This window comes from Hypanus sabinus, chromosome 7 (assembly GCF_030144855.1).
Source record: "Hypanus sabinus isolate sHypSab1 chromosome 7, sHypSab1.hap1, whole genome shotgun sequence".
NCBI classification, from domain to species: Eukaryota; Metazoa; Chordata; class Chondrichthyes; order Myliobatiformes; family Dasyatidae; genus Hypanus; species Hypanus sabinus.
Window position 1 is genome coordinate 7,161,912 of NC_082712.1, and position 14,671 is coordinate 7,176,582.

The following is a 14,671-nucleotide window of genomic DNA, read 5'->3' on the forward strand; positions in this document are numbered from 1 at the left end:
AGGATGCAGACCATCTGGACCTGGGGATTTGTTAGCCTTCAGTCCCATCAGTCTACTCATCACCGTTTCCTTCCTAATGTCAATCTGTTTCATTTCCTCTGTTACCCTATGTCCTTGGTCCATCCATACATCTGGGAGATTGCTTGTGTCTTCCCTAGTGAAGACAGATCTAAAGTACTTAAATTCTTCTGCCATTTCTCTGTTTCCCATAACAATTTCACCCAATTCATTCTTCCAGGGCCCAACGTTGTTCTTAACTATCTTCTTTCTCTTCACATACCTAAAAAAGCTTTTGCTATCCTCCTTTATATTTCTGGCTAGCTTGCGCTCGTACCTCATTTTTTCTCCCCATATTGCCTTTTTAGTTAAGTTCTGTTGTTCCTTAAAAATTTCCCAATCATCTGATTATCATCATAGATTATTTTACAACATATTTCACACTTATAAGATGTTTAAATAAATAATTCTACACTATTGTTAAACCCTTTCTCAGCATACTCATATGCCTGAGAGTCTCTTAAACGGTCCAGTGCTATCAGCCCCTACCACCATTACATTCCAGCCTCCCTCCACTCTGTAGTAAAAATATTTGCCTTGTCTCCTTTCCCCCTCTCACCTTAAATGCCTGCCCTCTAGTACTAGATATTTCAATCCCAGGAAAAAGATGCACCCTGTCTATATTTCACATAATTTTATGAACATATCAAATCTCCCCTCAGCCTCTGTTGCTCCAAAAAAAAGCAGCCCCAGATTGTCCAACCTTTGCTCATAGCATTCTCCAAACCAGCCTCCTGAAGGCCAGCAAATCATATGCCTTCATAACCACCTTATCAACTTGTGCAGCAGATTTAAGAGATCTATAGACTTGCTCCAAGACTCCTCTGTTGCTCCATACTGCTTAAGCATCCTGTGATTAACCTTCAAGTTCAATCTTCCAGTGCAAAACTACATTTTTCCAGATGAGCTCCAACTGCTACTTGTCAACCTAGCTAGAGCATTGTCTCTACATCCTGTTGTAACCTCCTGTTCTACACTATTTATAATAAGACCAACCTTTGTAGCATCTGCCTTGAGTTCTCTGACATTCAGAAGATGAACTCTCGGGCAGCATCTATGGAAATGAATAGACAGCTGACATTTGGTCGTAGATCCTTCATCACAACTGGAAAGGAAGGGGGAAGAAGCTGAAAACTCAACTTTTTATTAATTTCCAGTTGCTGAGTTCCTTCAGCAGTTTGTGTGTGTTGTTTTGGATTTCCAGCATCCATCAATAATGTGGTCTAGATTGCTCACCCTTTTGTGCCTAGGTTCATTTACAGGTAAAAGTTTACTTACTGAGAAATATCTGATGCCAACAGGATCTTGCAGGAGTCGCTCAAAGGACACAGCCCAGCTGGCTACCTGTCGTTCTGCATACTTCCTGCAGCTTTGGACACTAGGAAGACTGGCATTGCTGTTGATGCTGTTTTCACTGTTGTAATTTTTGAGATCAGCACCATTTAATTCTGTCAAAAAAGATAATAAATGTGTAATGCAAATAGATTTGCATTGTGCCTGCACCAAAGCAAATACAACAGCTGTAAAAACATTTCAATATCAAAATCAAACAATCTCACAACAATCAGCAGAGCCATTTGTCCCAAAGTTCATGTATCAATACTTTGTGAAAGTTACCCAAATTGCTCCATTCTGTTTTTCCACAAGGTCCTGAACCTAGCCAGTTAACATGCATGCAAAGGAACAAAGATTCACTGACTACACTGACGCAAATCTCCAAGCATTCTTTTCATAAATCTTCATTGTTTGGAAACCATCCTAATCACAAAAAGGATATCACGCAGAAATGTTTTGCTTATCAGGAATACCAAATGGAATCAGGAAGCAACCTACGACCTCGACTAGACGTAGTTAATTTTATTTTCCTCGGTTACAATGGCAAATGTTCTGACAAAGATATAGCTACACTTCAGGTTTGGCAAATATTAAAATCAGAAATTCTACAAAAATTATTAAAAATCAGGAGTAAAAAAGGTTAAGTCAAGTAATGCTTGAAATTTTTTTGTGCTACAGTTTGAACAAGTTGTAGAGTAGTAATAAGATCTGGGCGGTGTCACATTTTATTATAATTAACATAACAACAGCATCACTTACCAAGTTCCTGAATTCATTTTGAAATGGGTGACATCTCTCTGTCCCTCGTTAATGCCTATGGCATGTCAAACTGCTGGGTAAATGATAAGACTGCAGATAATGGTCTCATTGGGTGCTTTGCTGTTGCTTGCTGGGTGGCGGGTACTGATTTTTTTTGCTGAAACGGGTGGGGGAGGCTTGCTGCTGCATGCGCAGGGCAGAGGAGGCTTTGGAGCTCTGAAGTCTTTCTGTTGCTCATACTTTTGGGGTTTTGTTTTTTATGGATGTCTGCAAAGACTAAGTATTTCAGGTTGTGTACGTACTGCATACAGTACTTTGAAAAAGTATTCCGCTCTCAACCTTCTGTTCACATAAATGATATTACAACTGAGGACTTTGATCAATTTAACTGAGAATTTTTGAATTTGTGAATCACAAGCTCCTTTTTTCATAGTAGAGCCCAAAAAGCAAGAAAAATTGTAAAGAATGAAAAACTAAAAATTCAAAAACGGAAATGACAACGGTTCAAAAGTACTCATCCTCCTTGGTTCAGTGCTTGTTGAACCACCTCTCTCAACTACTACAGCCAGTAGTCCTTTGATAAGTCTCTATTAGCTTTGCACAATGTAACGGAGCAAGATTTACCCATTCCTCCTTACTGCTTAGTGCTGAATCCAAAGAGTTCTACTTTAGTCTCATCGGACTACAAGGCCTTTTTCTACATCTTCAAAGTCTTTATGGGCAAGGATGTGCTTTTCTTTAGCAGTACATGTGCATCAGCCAGGTAACACCATCCCTACTGTAAAGTATGGAGAAGGTAGCATCACGCTATGGAGGTGCTTTTCACTAGCAGGGACTAGAAATCTGGCCAGAGTTGATGGGAAGATGAATGCTGCTAAACACAGAGAGATCCTGAATAAAAACCTGCTAGCCATTGCCAAAAAGCTTAAACCGAGGAGAAAGTTCATCTTTCATCAGGATACCCAGAGTACACTGACAAAGCAACCATGGAGTGGCTTCAAATAAAGAAAATTTATGTCCTTGAGTGGCCCAGTCAGAGTCCCAACCTTAACCTGATTAAACATTTCTGAGAAGACCTCAGGATTGCTGTCCACCAAACACCCCAACCAACCTGGACAGCTTCAGCAATTTAGCAAGGAGGAATGGGCAAATCTTGTTTCATCATGTTGTGTGGAGCTAATAGAGACCTATCCAAAAAGACTACTGGCTGTAATAGCTGCAAGAGGTAGTTCAACAAGTACTGAGCAAATACAGATGAATACTTTTGAACAGCTGGTATTTCAGTTTTTGAATTTTTAGTATTTCATCCTATGCTATTTTCCATTTGTTGGGCTCAACTGTGGGGAAAAAAAGGAACAATGTGATTCACAAATAAAAATTCTCAGTTAAAATGATCAAAATCCCTGGTTGTAATACTCATTTCTGTGAACAAAGGGTTGAGGGCTGAATACTTTTCAAAGGCACTGTATTTTCCACAGCATGATCAGGTTTAGTTTTTCTAGCTTTCACATTTTTGCACAAAATGCCAGTGAGGAAACAAACAAATATCACTCTGGACGTGACATGTCATCTAAAACTTTGACAAACTTCTCTAGATGTATACTGACTGGTTGCATCACAACCTAGTTTGGAATAAGCAATGCCCTCACTCACCCAAACACTGAACTGTTCCCAACTATCTGTGTACTCACTTTCAAGGACTCTTCATCTCACGGTCTCAATACTTATTGCTGAGTTATTTATTTTTTATTATTTTATTTGTTTTTTCCTTTTGTATTTACATAGTTTATTGTCTTTTGCACGTTGGATGTTCTCCATCTTGTTGTGTATGGTCTTTCTATAGTGCTTCTTTGTATTTAATTATGAATGCCTGCAAGAAAGTGAATCTCAGGGCTGTATATGGTGACATATACATACTTTGATATTAACTTACTTGAACTTACACTGAGATTTTTGCATCCCTTTTCACTGAGGGTAAGGTACTGGCAAACTAGAGAATAGTTAAAGGTATTACCATATTCAAGAAGGGTGGTAGGGATAAATGCCCCTATTGTATTTGCTTCCACCAGCTCCACCGGCAGCATGTTCCAGTCACCAACTACTATGTAGGGAAAAAAAGGCCTTCTAAATCTCCTTTAAATTTTACCCATTGTGTTGTCAAGCTATGCTCTCTAGTAGTTAACATTTCCATCCCAGGAAAGGACTCTGACCCATCTTTGTCTCCCATAATTTTGTATGTTTCTCAGTCTCTGATGTTCCAGAGATAGGTCAAATTTGTCCAACCTCCCCTTATAGGTATCTAGGTAATCTAGGAAACATCCTGGCGAACCTCTCTCTCTCTCTAAAGCCTTTATATTGTCCATGTAAAAGGCTGAGCAGAACTACAGCCAGTGATGAGAATTACTATCACTTGGAAAGAAAGGGACAGATTAAGAGGGCAATCAGTAGTTTTCTACAATACTGCCTCACCAATCTCACCGTTGTTTAGGAGGCTACAAAGAAAATTCGTGAAAACAAGACAGTAGCATATAGATTTTTTATAAGGTCCCGCATGTAAAGTTGGCCCAGAAAATTAGGGCATATGGCATCCAAGGTATGTTTGCAAGCTAAATCCAAATTGGGTTTGTGATAGGAGGCAGAGGGCATTGATTGAGGGCTGTTTCTGCAATTTTATTTATTTTTATTTCGAGATACAGCATGGGACATGCCCTTCTAGCTCAATGAGCTCTGCCCCCCGCAATCCACACATTTAACCCTTACAATCACAGGCCAATTTATAATAACCAATTAACTTATTAATCTGTCATTTTTGCACTGTGGGAGGAAACTGGAGGACCTGGAGAAAAACCACACAGTCATGGGGAGAATGTACAGTATCCTTACAGATGGCACCAGAATTGAACTCTGAACTCTGATGCCCTATGTTGTAATAGTGTTGAGCCAACAGCTACACTACCGTTGCACACCAAGGTAGCATAACAAGAAAAATTTTGAGTTGTCTAATTCTGACTGGACTTACAGAGTAAACAGAAGGTACCTTAGAATTGTTGATCTACCAAGAGACCTTGGGTGCAGGTTCATAGCTCCTGAAAATGGCCAACAGTGGATACAGCAGTAAAAATAGGATTGACTTATTCACCTTCAATTTTATGAAGTATGTGTCAGGACATTATGTAGTAGCTGTGGAGGCCAGTTGATGGGTGTATTTAAGGCAGAGCTTGCCAATTTCTTAATTGGACATGTCATCAAAGGTTACAGGGGGGCGTGGGGGGGAGGGAAGGCCAGGGAGTGGGACTGAGGAGTGGAAAAAATGATCAGCCATGAGATGGGTCAAATGGCTTATTTCTGCTCCTATGTCTTATGAGCTTAATAGTAAATTAAAATAGTGAGAATAAACCATTGTAGATGCTGAATGTTTTAAAACAGAACATATATCTTTCTAATCATCCTTCTAAATTCTAGCAAGTACAGACCCAGAGCCATCAAATGTCACTTGTTGCATGCCATCTTGGACAATGACTCCCATCCACTCCATAATGTACTGGTTAGGCACAGGAGTACATTCAGCCAGAGACTCATTCCACCGAGAGGCAACACCGAGTGTCATAGGAAGTCATTCCTGCCTGTGGCCATCAAACTTCACAACTCCTCCCTCAGAGTGTCAGACACCCTGAGCCAATAGGCTGGTCCTGGACTTATTTCCACTTGGCATAATTGACTTATTATTTAATTATTTATGGTTTTAATTTGCTATATTTCGTCTCTATTCTTGGTTGATGCGGCTGTAACGAAACCCAATTTCCCTCGGGATCAATAAAGTATGTCTGTCTGTCTATCAGAATCCGTTAATTTCTAGAATCATCCTTGTGAACCTCTTCTGGAACCTCTCCAATGCAAGCACATCTTTTCTTAGATAAGGAGCCCCAAACTGTTCAGAATACTCAAGGTGAGTCCTCACCACTGCCTCCTACCAATCCGCCAACGCTCTAACCATGCTTGTAACTTTATTGTAATACCATGGGCTCTTAACTTGATAAGCAGTCTCATGTGTGGCACCTTGTCAAAAGCCTTATGAAAGTCCAAATATACAACATTTACTGCATCCACTTTATATATCCTACTTGTAATCTCCTCAAAGAACTCTATCAGGTTTGTCAGGCAAGTTATTCCCTTAAAGAGGCCATACTAACTTTGTCCTATCCTGTCCTATGTCACCAAGTACTCCATTACCTCATCCTTTAACAACTGACTCCAACATCTTTCCAACCACTGAGGTCAGGCTAACTGGTCTATAATTTCCTTTCTGCTGCCTTCCTCCTTTCTTAAGAGTGGAGTGACATTTGCAATTTTCCAGTCCTCTGGCACTTATGACTTTTATTTTCAATGATTTTTGAAATATCTTTTCTCATGTTCTACAATCTCTACCGTTACCTCTTTCAGATCCCTAGGGTGCAGTTCATCTGGTCCAGGTGACTTATGTACCCTTAGGTCTTTCAGCTTTTTGAGCACCTTTTCCCTTGTAACAGTAACTGCACGCTTCTCTTCCCTCGCACCTTTTAACATCTGGCACACTGCTAGTGTCTTCCACAGTGAAGAATGATGCAAAATACTCATTTAGCTCATCTGCCATCTCCTTGTCCCCATAATTATTTCTGCAGCTTCATTTTCTAGCAGTCCTATCTTCACTCTCATCTTTTTTTTACTTGAAAAAGTTTTTACTATCCACTTTGATATTGTTTGCTAGATTGCTTTCATATTTAATCTTTTCCTTCTAATGATTCTTTTTGTTGCTCTCTGTCTGTAAGCTTCTCAATCCTGTCTTCCCACTAATTTTTGTTTTGTTGAATGCCCTCTCTCTTTTGCTTTTACATTAGCTTTGACTTCCTTTGTCACTCTCTTGAGATCTATTGCCAACCTGATTTTCCCAATCAACCTGCATGTTGAAATCTTCCATGACTATAAAAACATTGCCCTTTGTTATTTCCCATTGTAATCTGTGGTCCACATCCCAGCTACTGTTGGGAGGCCTGTCTATAACTGCTGTTACACCTGCAGCCCTCTCCTTTGTGAGAATCGCAAGATCACTATTGATTTGGGTCAGGAGACCCAGGAAATGAGAGAGAGATGTGCGGAATGTCTCGTTCCCCCGGCGATATAAAGCTACAGGACACAGCCATTGTCTCTTGAAGACGAACTTGTGTATTGCAATACTGTGTTACGTGGAAGCCCTCAGGCAAAGTGGGCTGGTTGAGGGAGGGATTGCATCACCCCCAACCTGATTGACATCTGCGACCCTGTGAGTCAGGATAAAAGAGGGTCTGTGGGAACAGCCCCTCAGATGCACCAGAAGAAGCGCTAGCGATCCCGTGATAGCGGAAGCCGGTGGGAGGCCACTTGCATTTGGTTCCATTTTGCCCCGGAAACCAGAGCCCTTACCATAGAAAAACGGCTTTTAGCTAACAACGGGGAAACCAACTCCCAAAAGACTCGAAGGATTGGCATCATCCAAGAACCGGGCAAGTTTAACCTGTCTCTCTCTCAAACCCAAAACACTGCAGCTTGAACAAACTAACAGTGACTTTTATATTTCCATCAGACAATACATTATCCCCTAGACAACGATAGAGCTATTTCTTATTATACCCGTGCTTTTATTATTGACGACGTATATTATCTGTATGTTTGCATTGATCTTATTTTGTGCCCCTTTATCAATAAATACTGTTAAAATAGTACCATCAGACTTCAACGGACCTCTCTATCTTTGCTGGTAAGTGACCCAGTTACGAGGTTCGTAACACTGCCATAAGGGTCCTTTTATCCTTGCAGTTTCTTAACTCAATCCACAAGGCTTCAACATCTTCATATCCTACGTCACATCTTTCTAATGATTGATGCCTTTTTTTTTACCAGCAGAGCCATGCCACCCCCTCTGCCTACCTTCCTATACCTCCAATGCAACGTGTAACCTTGGACATTCAGCTCCCAACTACAACCATCCTTCAGTCACATTTCAGTGATGACCAGCTGACAATCTGTAATACTGCAACAAAGTCATCCAAGTTATTTCTTCTCTCTCTGTGCATTGAGATATAACACTTTGAGTACTATATTTGCTATCCTTTTTGATTATGCATCCATAATACACTGGCACTCACTCTGCTGGTTGCAATCTGCCTGCCCTTCCTGACAGTCTGACTGCATGCTATCTTTGCTTCTTTACCATCCATCCTATCCTGAGTCCCGACACTCCGGTTCCCACCCCCCCCCCCCACCGCCAAATTAGTTTAAATCCTCCCCAGCAGCTCTAACAAACCTGCCACACGAATATTGGACACCCTCCGATTCAGGTGCAACCTGTCACTTTTGAACAGGTCATACCTCCCCCAGAACAGATCCCAATGATCCAAGAACTTAAAGCCCTGTCCCCAGTGCCAGCTTCTCAGCCACGCATTAATCTGCCAAATCATCTTGTTTCTACACTCACTGTCGTATAACACATGCAGCAATCCAGAAATTACTACCCTGGAAGTCCTGCTTCTCAGCTTTCAGCCTAAATCACTAAATTCTCTTTTCCAGGACTTCATTGCTTTTCCTTCCTAGTCATTGGTACCAATATGTACCAAGACATCTGGCTGCTCTCCCTCCCCCTCCAAAATGCAGTGGATGTGATCCAAGACGATCCTGACCCTGGAGGCCACATACCATTCAGGTGTCCCATTCACATTCACAGAATCTCCTGTCTGTTCCCCTGACTACTGAGTCCCCTATCACTACCGCTCCCCTCTGCTCCCTCTTTCCCTTTTGCTCAACAGACTCATGCTCAGTACCAGTAACCTGGTTTCAGTGTAATTCCACTGAGAAGTCATCCCCCACAACTGTATCCAAAACAGATCTACTTATTATTGAGAGGGATGGCTACAGGTTTCTCAGCGCTAACTGTTTATTAACATTTCCATTTCTCCTGACAGTTACCCAATTACTCACCTCCCTGCAACTCTGATCAGTTCTCTCCTTACTCTCCATTCAAGCCAAAGGTCATCCAGCTGCTACTCCAGATCCCTAACACGGTCTTCAAGGAGCTACAGCTGGTTAATTGATAACAACTCATATTGGTAAATTAGTCGCTCAAATCTATTCTCCTGATTTGTGAATTAGACTACATTAAACTGATTAATATTAGCCCTTAACAGATCAGAATAATGATATAACAGAATAAGAATCTGGTTTATCATCATATTGAGAAATTTGGTGTTTTGTGGCAGCAGTGCAGTTCAATACATAAAAAACTATTAGAAGGAGTGGATTGGGACAATTTGTTTTATGGGAAGGATGTAATAGAGAAATGGAGATCATTTAAAGGTGAAATTTTGAGGGTACAGAATCTTTATGTTCTTGTTAGGTTGAAAGGAAAGGTTAAAAGTTTGAGACAGCCATGGTTTTCAAGAGATATTGGAAACTTGATTCGGAAAAATAAAGAGATATACAATAAATATAGGCAGTATGTTGTGTGTCATATACATTAATGATCTGGATGATGGGGTGGTAAATTGGATTAGTAAGTATGCAGATGATACTAAGGTAGGTGGTGTTGTGGATAATGAAGTAGGTTTTCAAAGCTTGCAGAGAGATTTAGGCCAGTTAGAAGAGTGGGCTGAATGATGGCAGATGGAATTTAATGCTGATAAGTGTGAGGATTATTTTGGTAGGAATAATCAAAATAGGACATACATGGTAAATGGTAGGGTACTGAAGAATGCAGTAGAACAGAGTGATCTCGGAATAATGGTGCATAGTTCCCTGAAGGTGGAGTCTCGTAGATAGGGTGGTGAAGGAAGCTTTTGGTATGCTGGCCTTTATAAATGAGAGCATTGAGTACAGGAGTTCGAATGTAATTTAAAATTGTACAAGGCATTGGTGAGGCCAAATTTGGAGTATTGTGTACCGTTCTGGTCACCGAATTATAGGAAAGATGTCAACAAAATAGAGAGAGTACAGAGGAGATTTACTAGAATGTTACCTGGGTTTCAGCACCTAAGTTACAAAGAAAGGTTGAACAAGTTAGGTCTTTATTCTTTGGAATGTAGAAGGTTGAGGGGGAACTTGATAGAGGTATTTAAAATTATGAGGGGGATAGATAGAGTTGACGTGGATAGGCTTTTTCCATTGAGAGTAGGGGAGATTCAAACAAGAGGACATGAGTTGAGAGTTAAGGAGCAAAAGTTTAGGGGTAACATGAGGGGGAACTTCTTTACTCAGAGAGTGGTAGCTGTGTGGAATGAGTTTCCAGCAGAAGTGGTAGAGGCAGGTTCGATTTTGTCATTTAAAAAAAAATTGGATTGGTATATGGACAGGAAAGGATTGGAAGATTATGGGCTGAGTGCAGGTAGGTGGGACGATGTGAGTGTAAGTGTTTGGCACGGACTAGAAGGGTCAAGATGGCCTGTTTCCGTGCTGTAATTGTTATATGGTTATATAACTACAAAATATAATTAGAAATATTAAAAAAAATCAAATAATTAGTGCAAAAGGAGTGCAGAATAGTGGTGGAGTATTCATGAGTTCATGGATCATTCAGAAATCTAATTTTGTAGGAGAAGAAGTGGTTCCCAAAATGTTGAGTGTGTGCCTTCAGGCTCTTGTACCTCCTCCCTGATGGTAGTAGTAAGAGGAGGGCACATCCTACACCACAGCAATGGATAGATTCTGCTCATCCCTCAAAATGTTCAGTTACTCTAACCTTAAGTGGCATCTGGAATTAAATAGTGTTGTAAGTTCAAACAAAAAGCAACTATCCACTGTAATGGCAAGGAAGATCTTGGGTAATGTACACAAATGTCTGTGCTTAGACAATTAATTTTTTTCCAATCCCATCTTCCCTCCTGCTGGATGTATTAATTTTTGAACAGTTTGATGTCCTGTTGTGAAAACTTCCGGCAATATTTTGCTTTAGATCTATTACAGTAAGACAAAGGTCATTATTACAACTTCTAAGCTGTAGTGAACAGAGAGAACACAACAAACTGCAATCAGCCTTCTTTCATTAATATTACATGTCAGTATCTGGAACTTGGAAACCTTTAGACTTTTGTTTCCACTTTTACCTTTTCATCCTAAAAATTACTCAAAGCAGCATTTGAGCAATAGTTAAATTAAAATAATCATTTCCATTTCTTAGGCACTGCAGTGAATTCACAGAATATAAACACTGCTTACCTGACTGAACCTGGTAGGATCCAGTGTAATGTCGCCTTGCCAAATATTTGAAATGACTCACTGGAAACCAGCTGACAGAATCCATGCCAGTCTCAACTGGACTTTCTCAGCAACTGGAAGCTAACTACTGTCAGCCTCTGTGACATTTTGAGCATATTTCCTGATTTATTTTTGTAAATCAAGAAAATGCAGCTCATTCTATGAGTGGCTGATAACATACAACGGAATCACTGAGTTTGCTCCTCTGCTTGATGAAAACAATTCTCTTCCTCAAGTCCGCAAATACAGGAAACAGATAGAATGTCAAAGACAAAGCTTTTCGAATGCCAACTAAATTATTTAGGAGGAGCTATTCCCTGGTGTTACCAAGGAAACACAAATTATTAATGAACACAAAGTCAGGCAGCATCTATGAAGGAACCTGACTTGCTGAATTCCTCCAGCATTTTGTATGTGTTGCTCAAGTTTTCCAACATCTGCAGAATCCCTTGTGTTTAACTATTAATGAACTTGTAGTAGGGAAAAAAATCCTTGCGAAACAGCACTGATGAAAACTATAAAAAACTTATAAAGCGAGCGGGGTCTGTCAGGACTTGTCTGCAGAGCCGAAGATTGCAGAATGATTTAAAGATAGCTGCTTATGGACTTAACGCCCCCATTTTATAAAGTGAGTGGGGCCTGTTGGGACTTGTCTGCAGAGCATGTTGGAGATAGTTCCTTGTGGAGTGTACACACCAGTTTCATAAAGTGAATGAGGTCTGTTGAGACTTGCCTGTGGAGCAGATGATATTCTTGGATTAATAGTAACCAGGGTTAATTAGCAAGGGCCAATAAAAAGCACCGAGGTTTAAGCGGAGCTGCCATTGTTGGTGTGGGCCAGTGTTAGAATGGTCAGTCTTTGGCTCAACATGCTTTGTCAAGAACAGGCACAGGCTAGAACTTAAGATGTTAGGGGCATAACAAGTGTAGGGAGGATGGTAGTTCAGGCAGTGGAATGCTCCTCCAATGAGATGTAGGATTTCAGGGTACCTAACCATCTCCCTGACTATATCTGCACAAAGTGCACCCAACTTCAGCTCCTGACTGACAAATTCAAGGAACCAGAGCTGGAGCTGGATGCACTCAGGACCTTCATAGATGAGCTTTGTACTGAGGTGGTCACACACACAGTGCAGGCTTCAGACAGTAGATGGATGACAACCAAGGGAAGTAAGGGGAGTGCAGGGATCCCCCTCAGATCCCTTTGAATGCTGCTAGGGGGATGATCTACCAGGGCACAGCAGCAGCAGCCTAGCAGTGGCACTCTGTGGCTAGCTCTGAGGTTCAGCAGGTAAGAGTGAAGTCAGGCAGAGTAGAAGATAGAAGACTCAATAATTATGGGGATGAACAGCAGATGCTATGGCCACAAAAAAGCCAGGTGCTGGGGCCCAGGATGTCTCAGAGTAGCTGCAGAAGATTCGCAAGAGGGACGATGAGCAGCCAAAGGTCATGGTGCAGATCTTCACCAATGACATAGATAGAAAGGGGGTAGAGGTCCTGCAGAGTGAGTATACTGAGTTAGGAAAGAGGCTGAAGAGCAGGACCTCGAAGGCAGTCATCTCTGCATTATTCCCAATACCATGTGCTTGTCAGAGTAGGCATAGGATGATAATGCAGATGAATGAGTGGCTGACAAAGTGGTTTCAGATTTCTGCATCATTGGATCTATTCTGGGGAAACTATGACCTGTTCAAAAAGGACAGGTTACACCTGAACCCAAAGGGGACCAATATCCTTGTGGACAGGTTAGCTAGACATGCTGGGGAGGATTTAAACTAAGTTGGCAAGAGAATGGAAACCGGACTTATAGGGGCAGAGGATGGGGTGGGGGGGGGGGGGAGGAGGGAAAGCGAGAGAGTGTGAGTGTGAGTGTAAGTGTGTGTGTGTGTGTGTGTGTGTGTGTGTGTGTCTGTCTGTCTGTCTGTCCATCCGTCCGTCCCCGGCCGGATTCAAACTCAGGACCTCTTGCCCCGAAGTCTAGCGCTGATGCCACTACACCACCAGCCAGCGGGGTAGTTGGTATACACATCAATGTAGTGTGTAGCGAGGAAGGACAGGCAGATGATAGGGCAAAATTTCAGTCAGTAACGTGTCCTTGAATGGAAAATCCAACAAGAAGTAGCGGATACAGCCCAGTCCATCATGGGTAAAGCACCTCCCCACCAGTGAGCACATCTACACAGAACACAGCAGCATTATTCATCAGGGACCCCCACCATCCAGGTCATTCTCTGTTCTTGCTGCCATCAGGAAACTGATAAAAGAACCTTAGGTCTCACACCGCCAGGTTCAGGAACACTCATTACCCCTCAACCATCAGGCTCATGTAAAAGGGATAACTTCACTCAACTTCACTTGCCCCATCAATGAATTGTTCCCACAACGATGGACTCATTTTCAAAGACTCTTCATTTCATGTTCTCGCTATTTATTGCTTATTTATTTATTATTTCTTTATTGTTATTTCTTTTTCTACTTGCATAGTTTGTTGTATTTTCTTCACTGGTTGTCTGTCCTGATCGTTCATTGATTCAATTATCGTTACTGGATTTATTGACTGCCGGCAAGAAAATGAACTTCAGGGTTGCACATTATATGGTGACATATATGTACTTTGACAATAAATTTAAGTTTAACTTTGAGATGGAGTGTTGAGGGAGCAGGGAGTCTGCAGAAGGACTTGAACAGATTGTGAGAATGGGCAAAGATATAGCAGATGGAATACAGTGTACGGAAGTGTACGGTCATGCATTTTGCTAGAAGGAATAAAGGCATAGAGAAAATTCAAAAATCAGAGGTGCAAAGGGACTTGGGAGTCCTAGTGCAGGACTCCTTAAAGGTACTTTACTTTTATTGTCACCAAACAATTGATACTAGAGCGTACAATCATCACAGCGATATTTGATTCTGCACTTCGTGCTCCCTGAAGTACAAATCGAAATAAATATAATAAAAATTTAAATTATAAATCATAATTATAAAATAGAAAAGGGAAAGTAAGGTAGTGCAAGTCAGATCCGGATATTTGGAAGGTACGGCCCAGATCCGGGTCAGGATCTGTTCAGCAATCTACAGTTGGAAAGAAGCTGTTCCCAAATCTGTCCGTACGAATCTTCATGCTCCTGAACCTTCTCCCGGGGGGAAGAGGGACAGAAAGTGTGTTGGCTGGGTGGGTCGTGTCCTTGATTATCCTGGCAGCACTGCTCTGACAGCGTGTGGTGTAAAGTGAGTCCAAGGATGGAAGATTGGTTTGTGTGATGTGCTG

General features: G+C 41.3%; 1 protein-coding gene across 2 annotated transcripts in view; it reads right to left on the reverse strand.

Annotated features, from left to right (window-relative positions):
• rgs12b (regulator of G protein signaling 12b) overlaps positions 1–14,671 on the reverse strand; it is a 195,934-nt gene that overhangs the window by 78,645 nt on the left and 102,618 nt on the right. For both annotated transcript variants that reach the window (XM_059974132.1, XM_059974133.1), the window contains exon 5: positions 1,336–1,505. In XM_059974132.1, the coding sequence (XP_059830115.1) occupies positions 1,336–1,505 (170 nt within the window). The remainder of the gene's footprint in view (positions 1–1,335; positions 1,506–14,671) is intronic.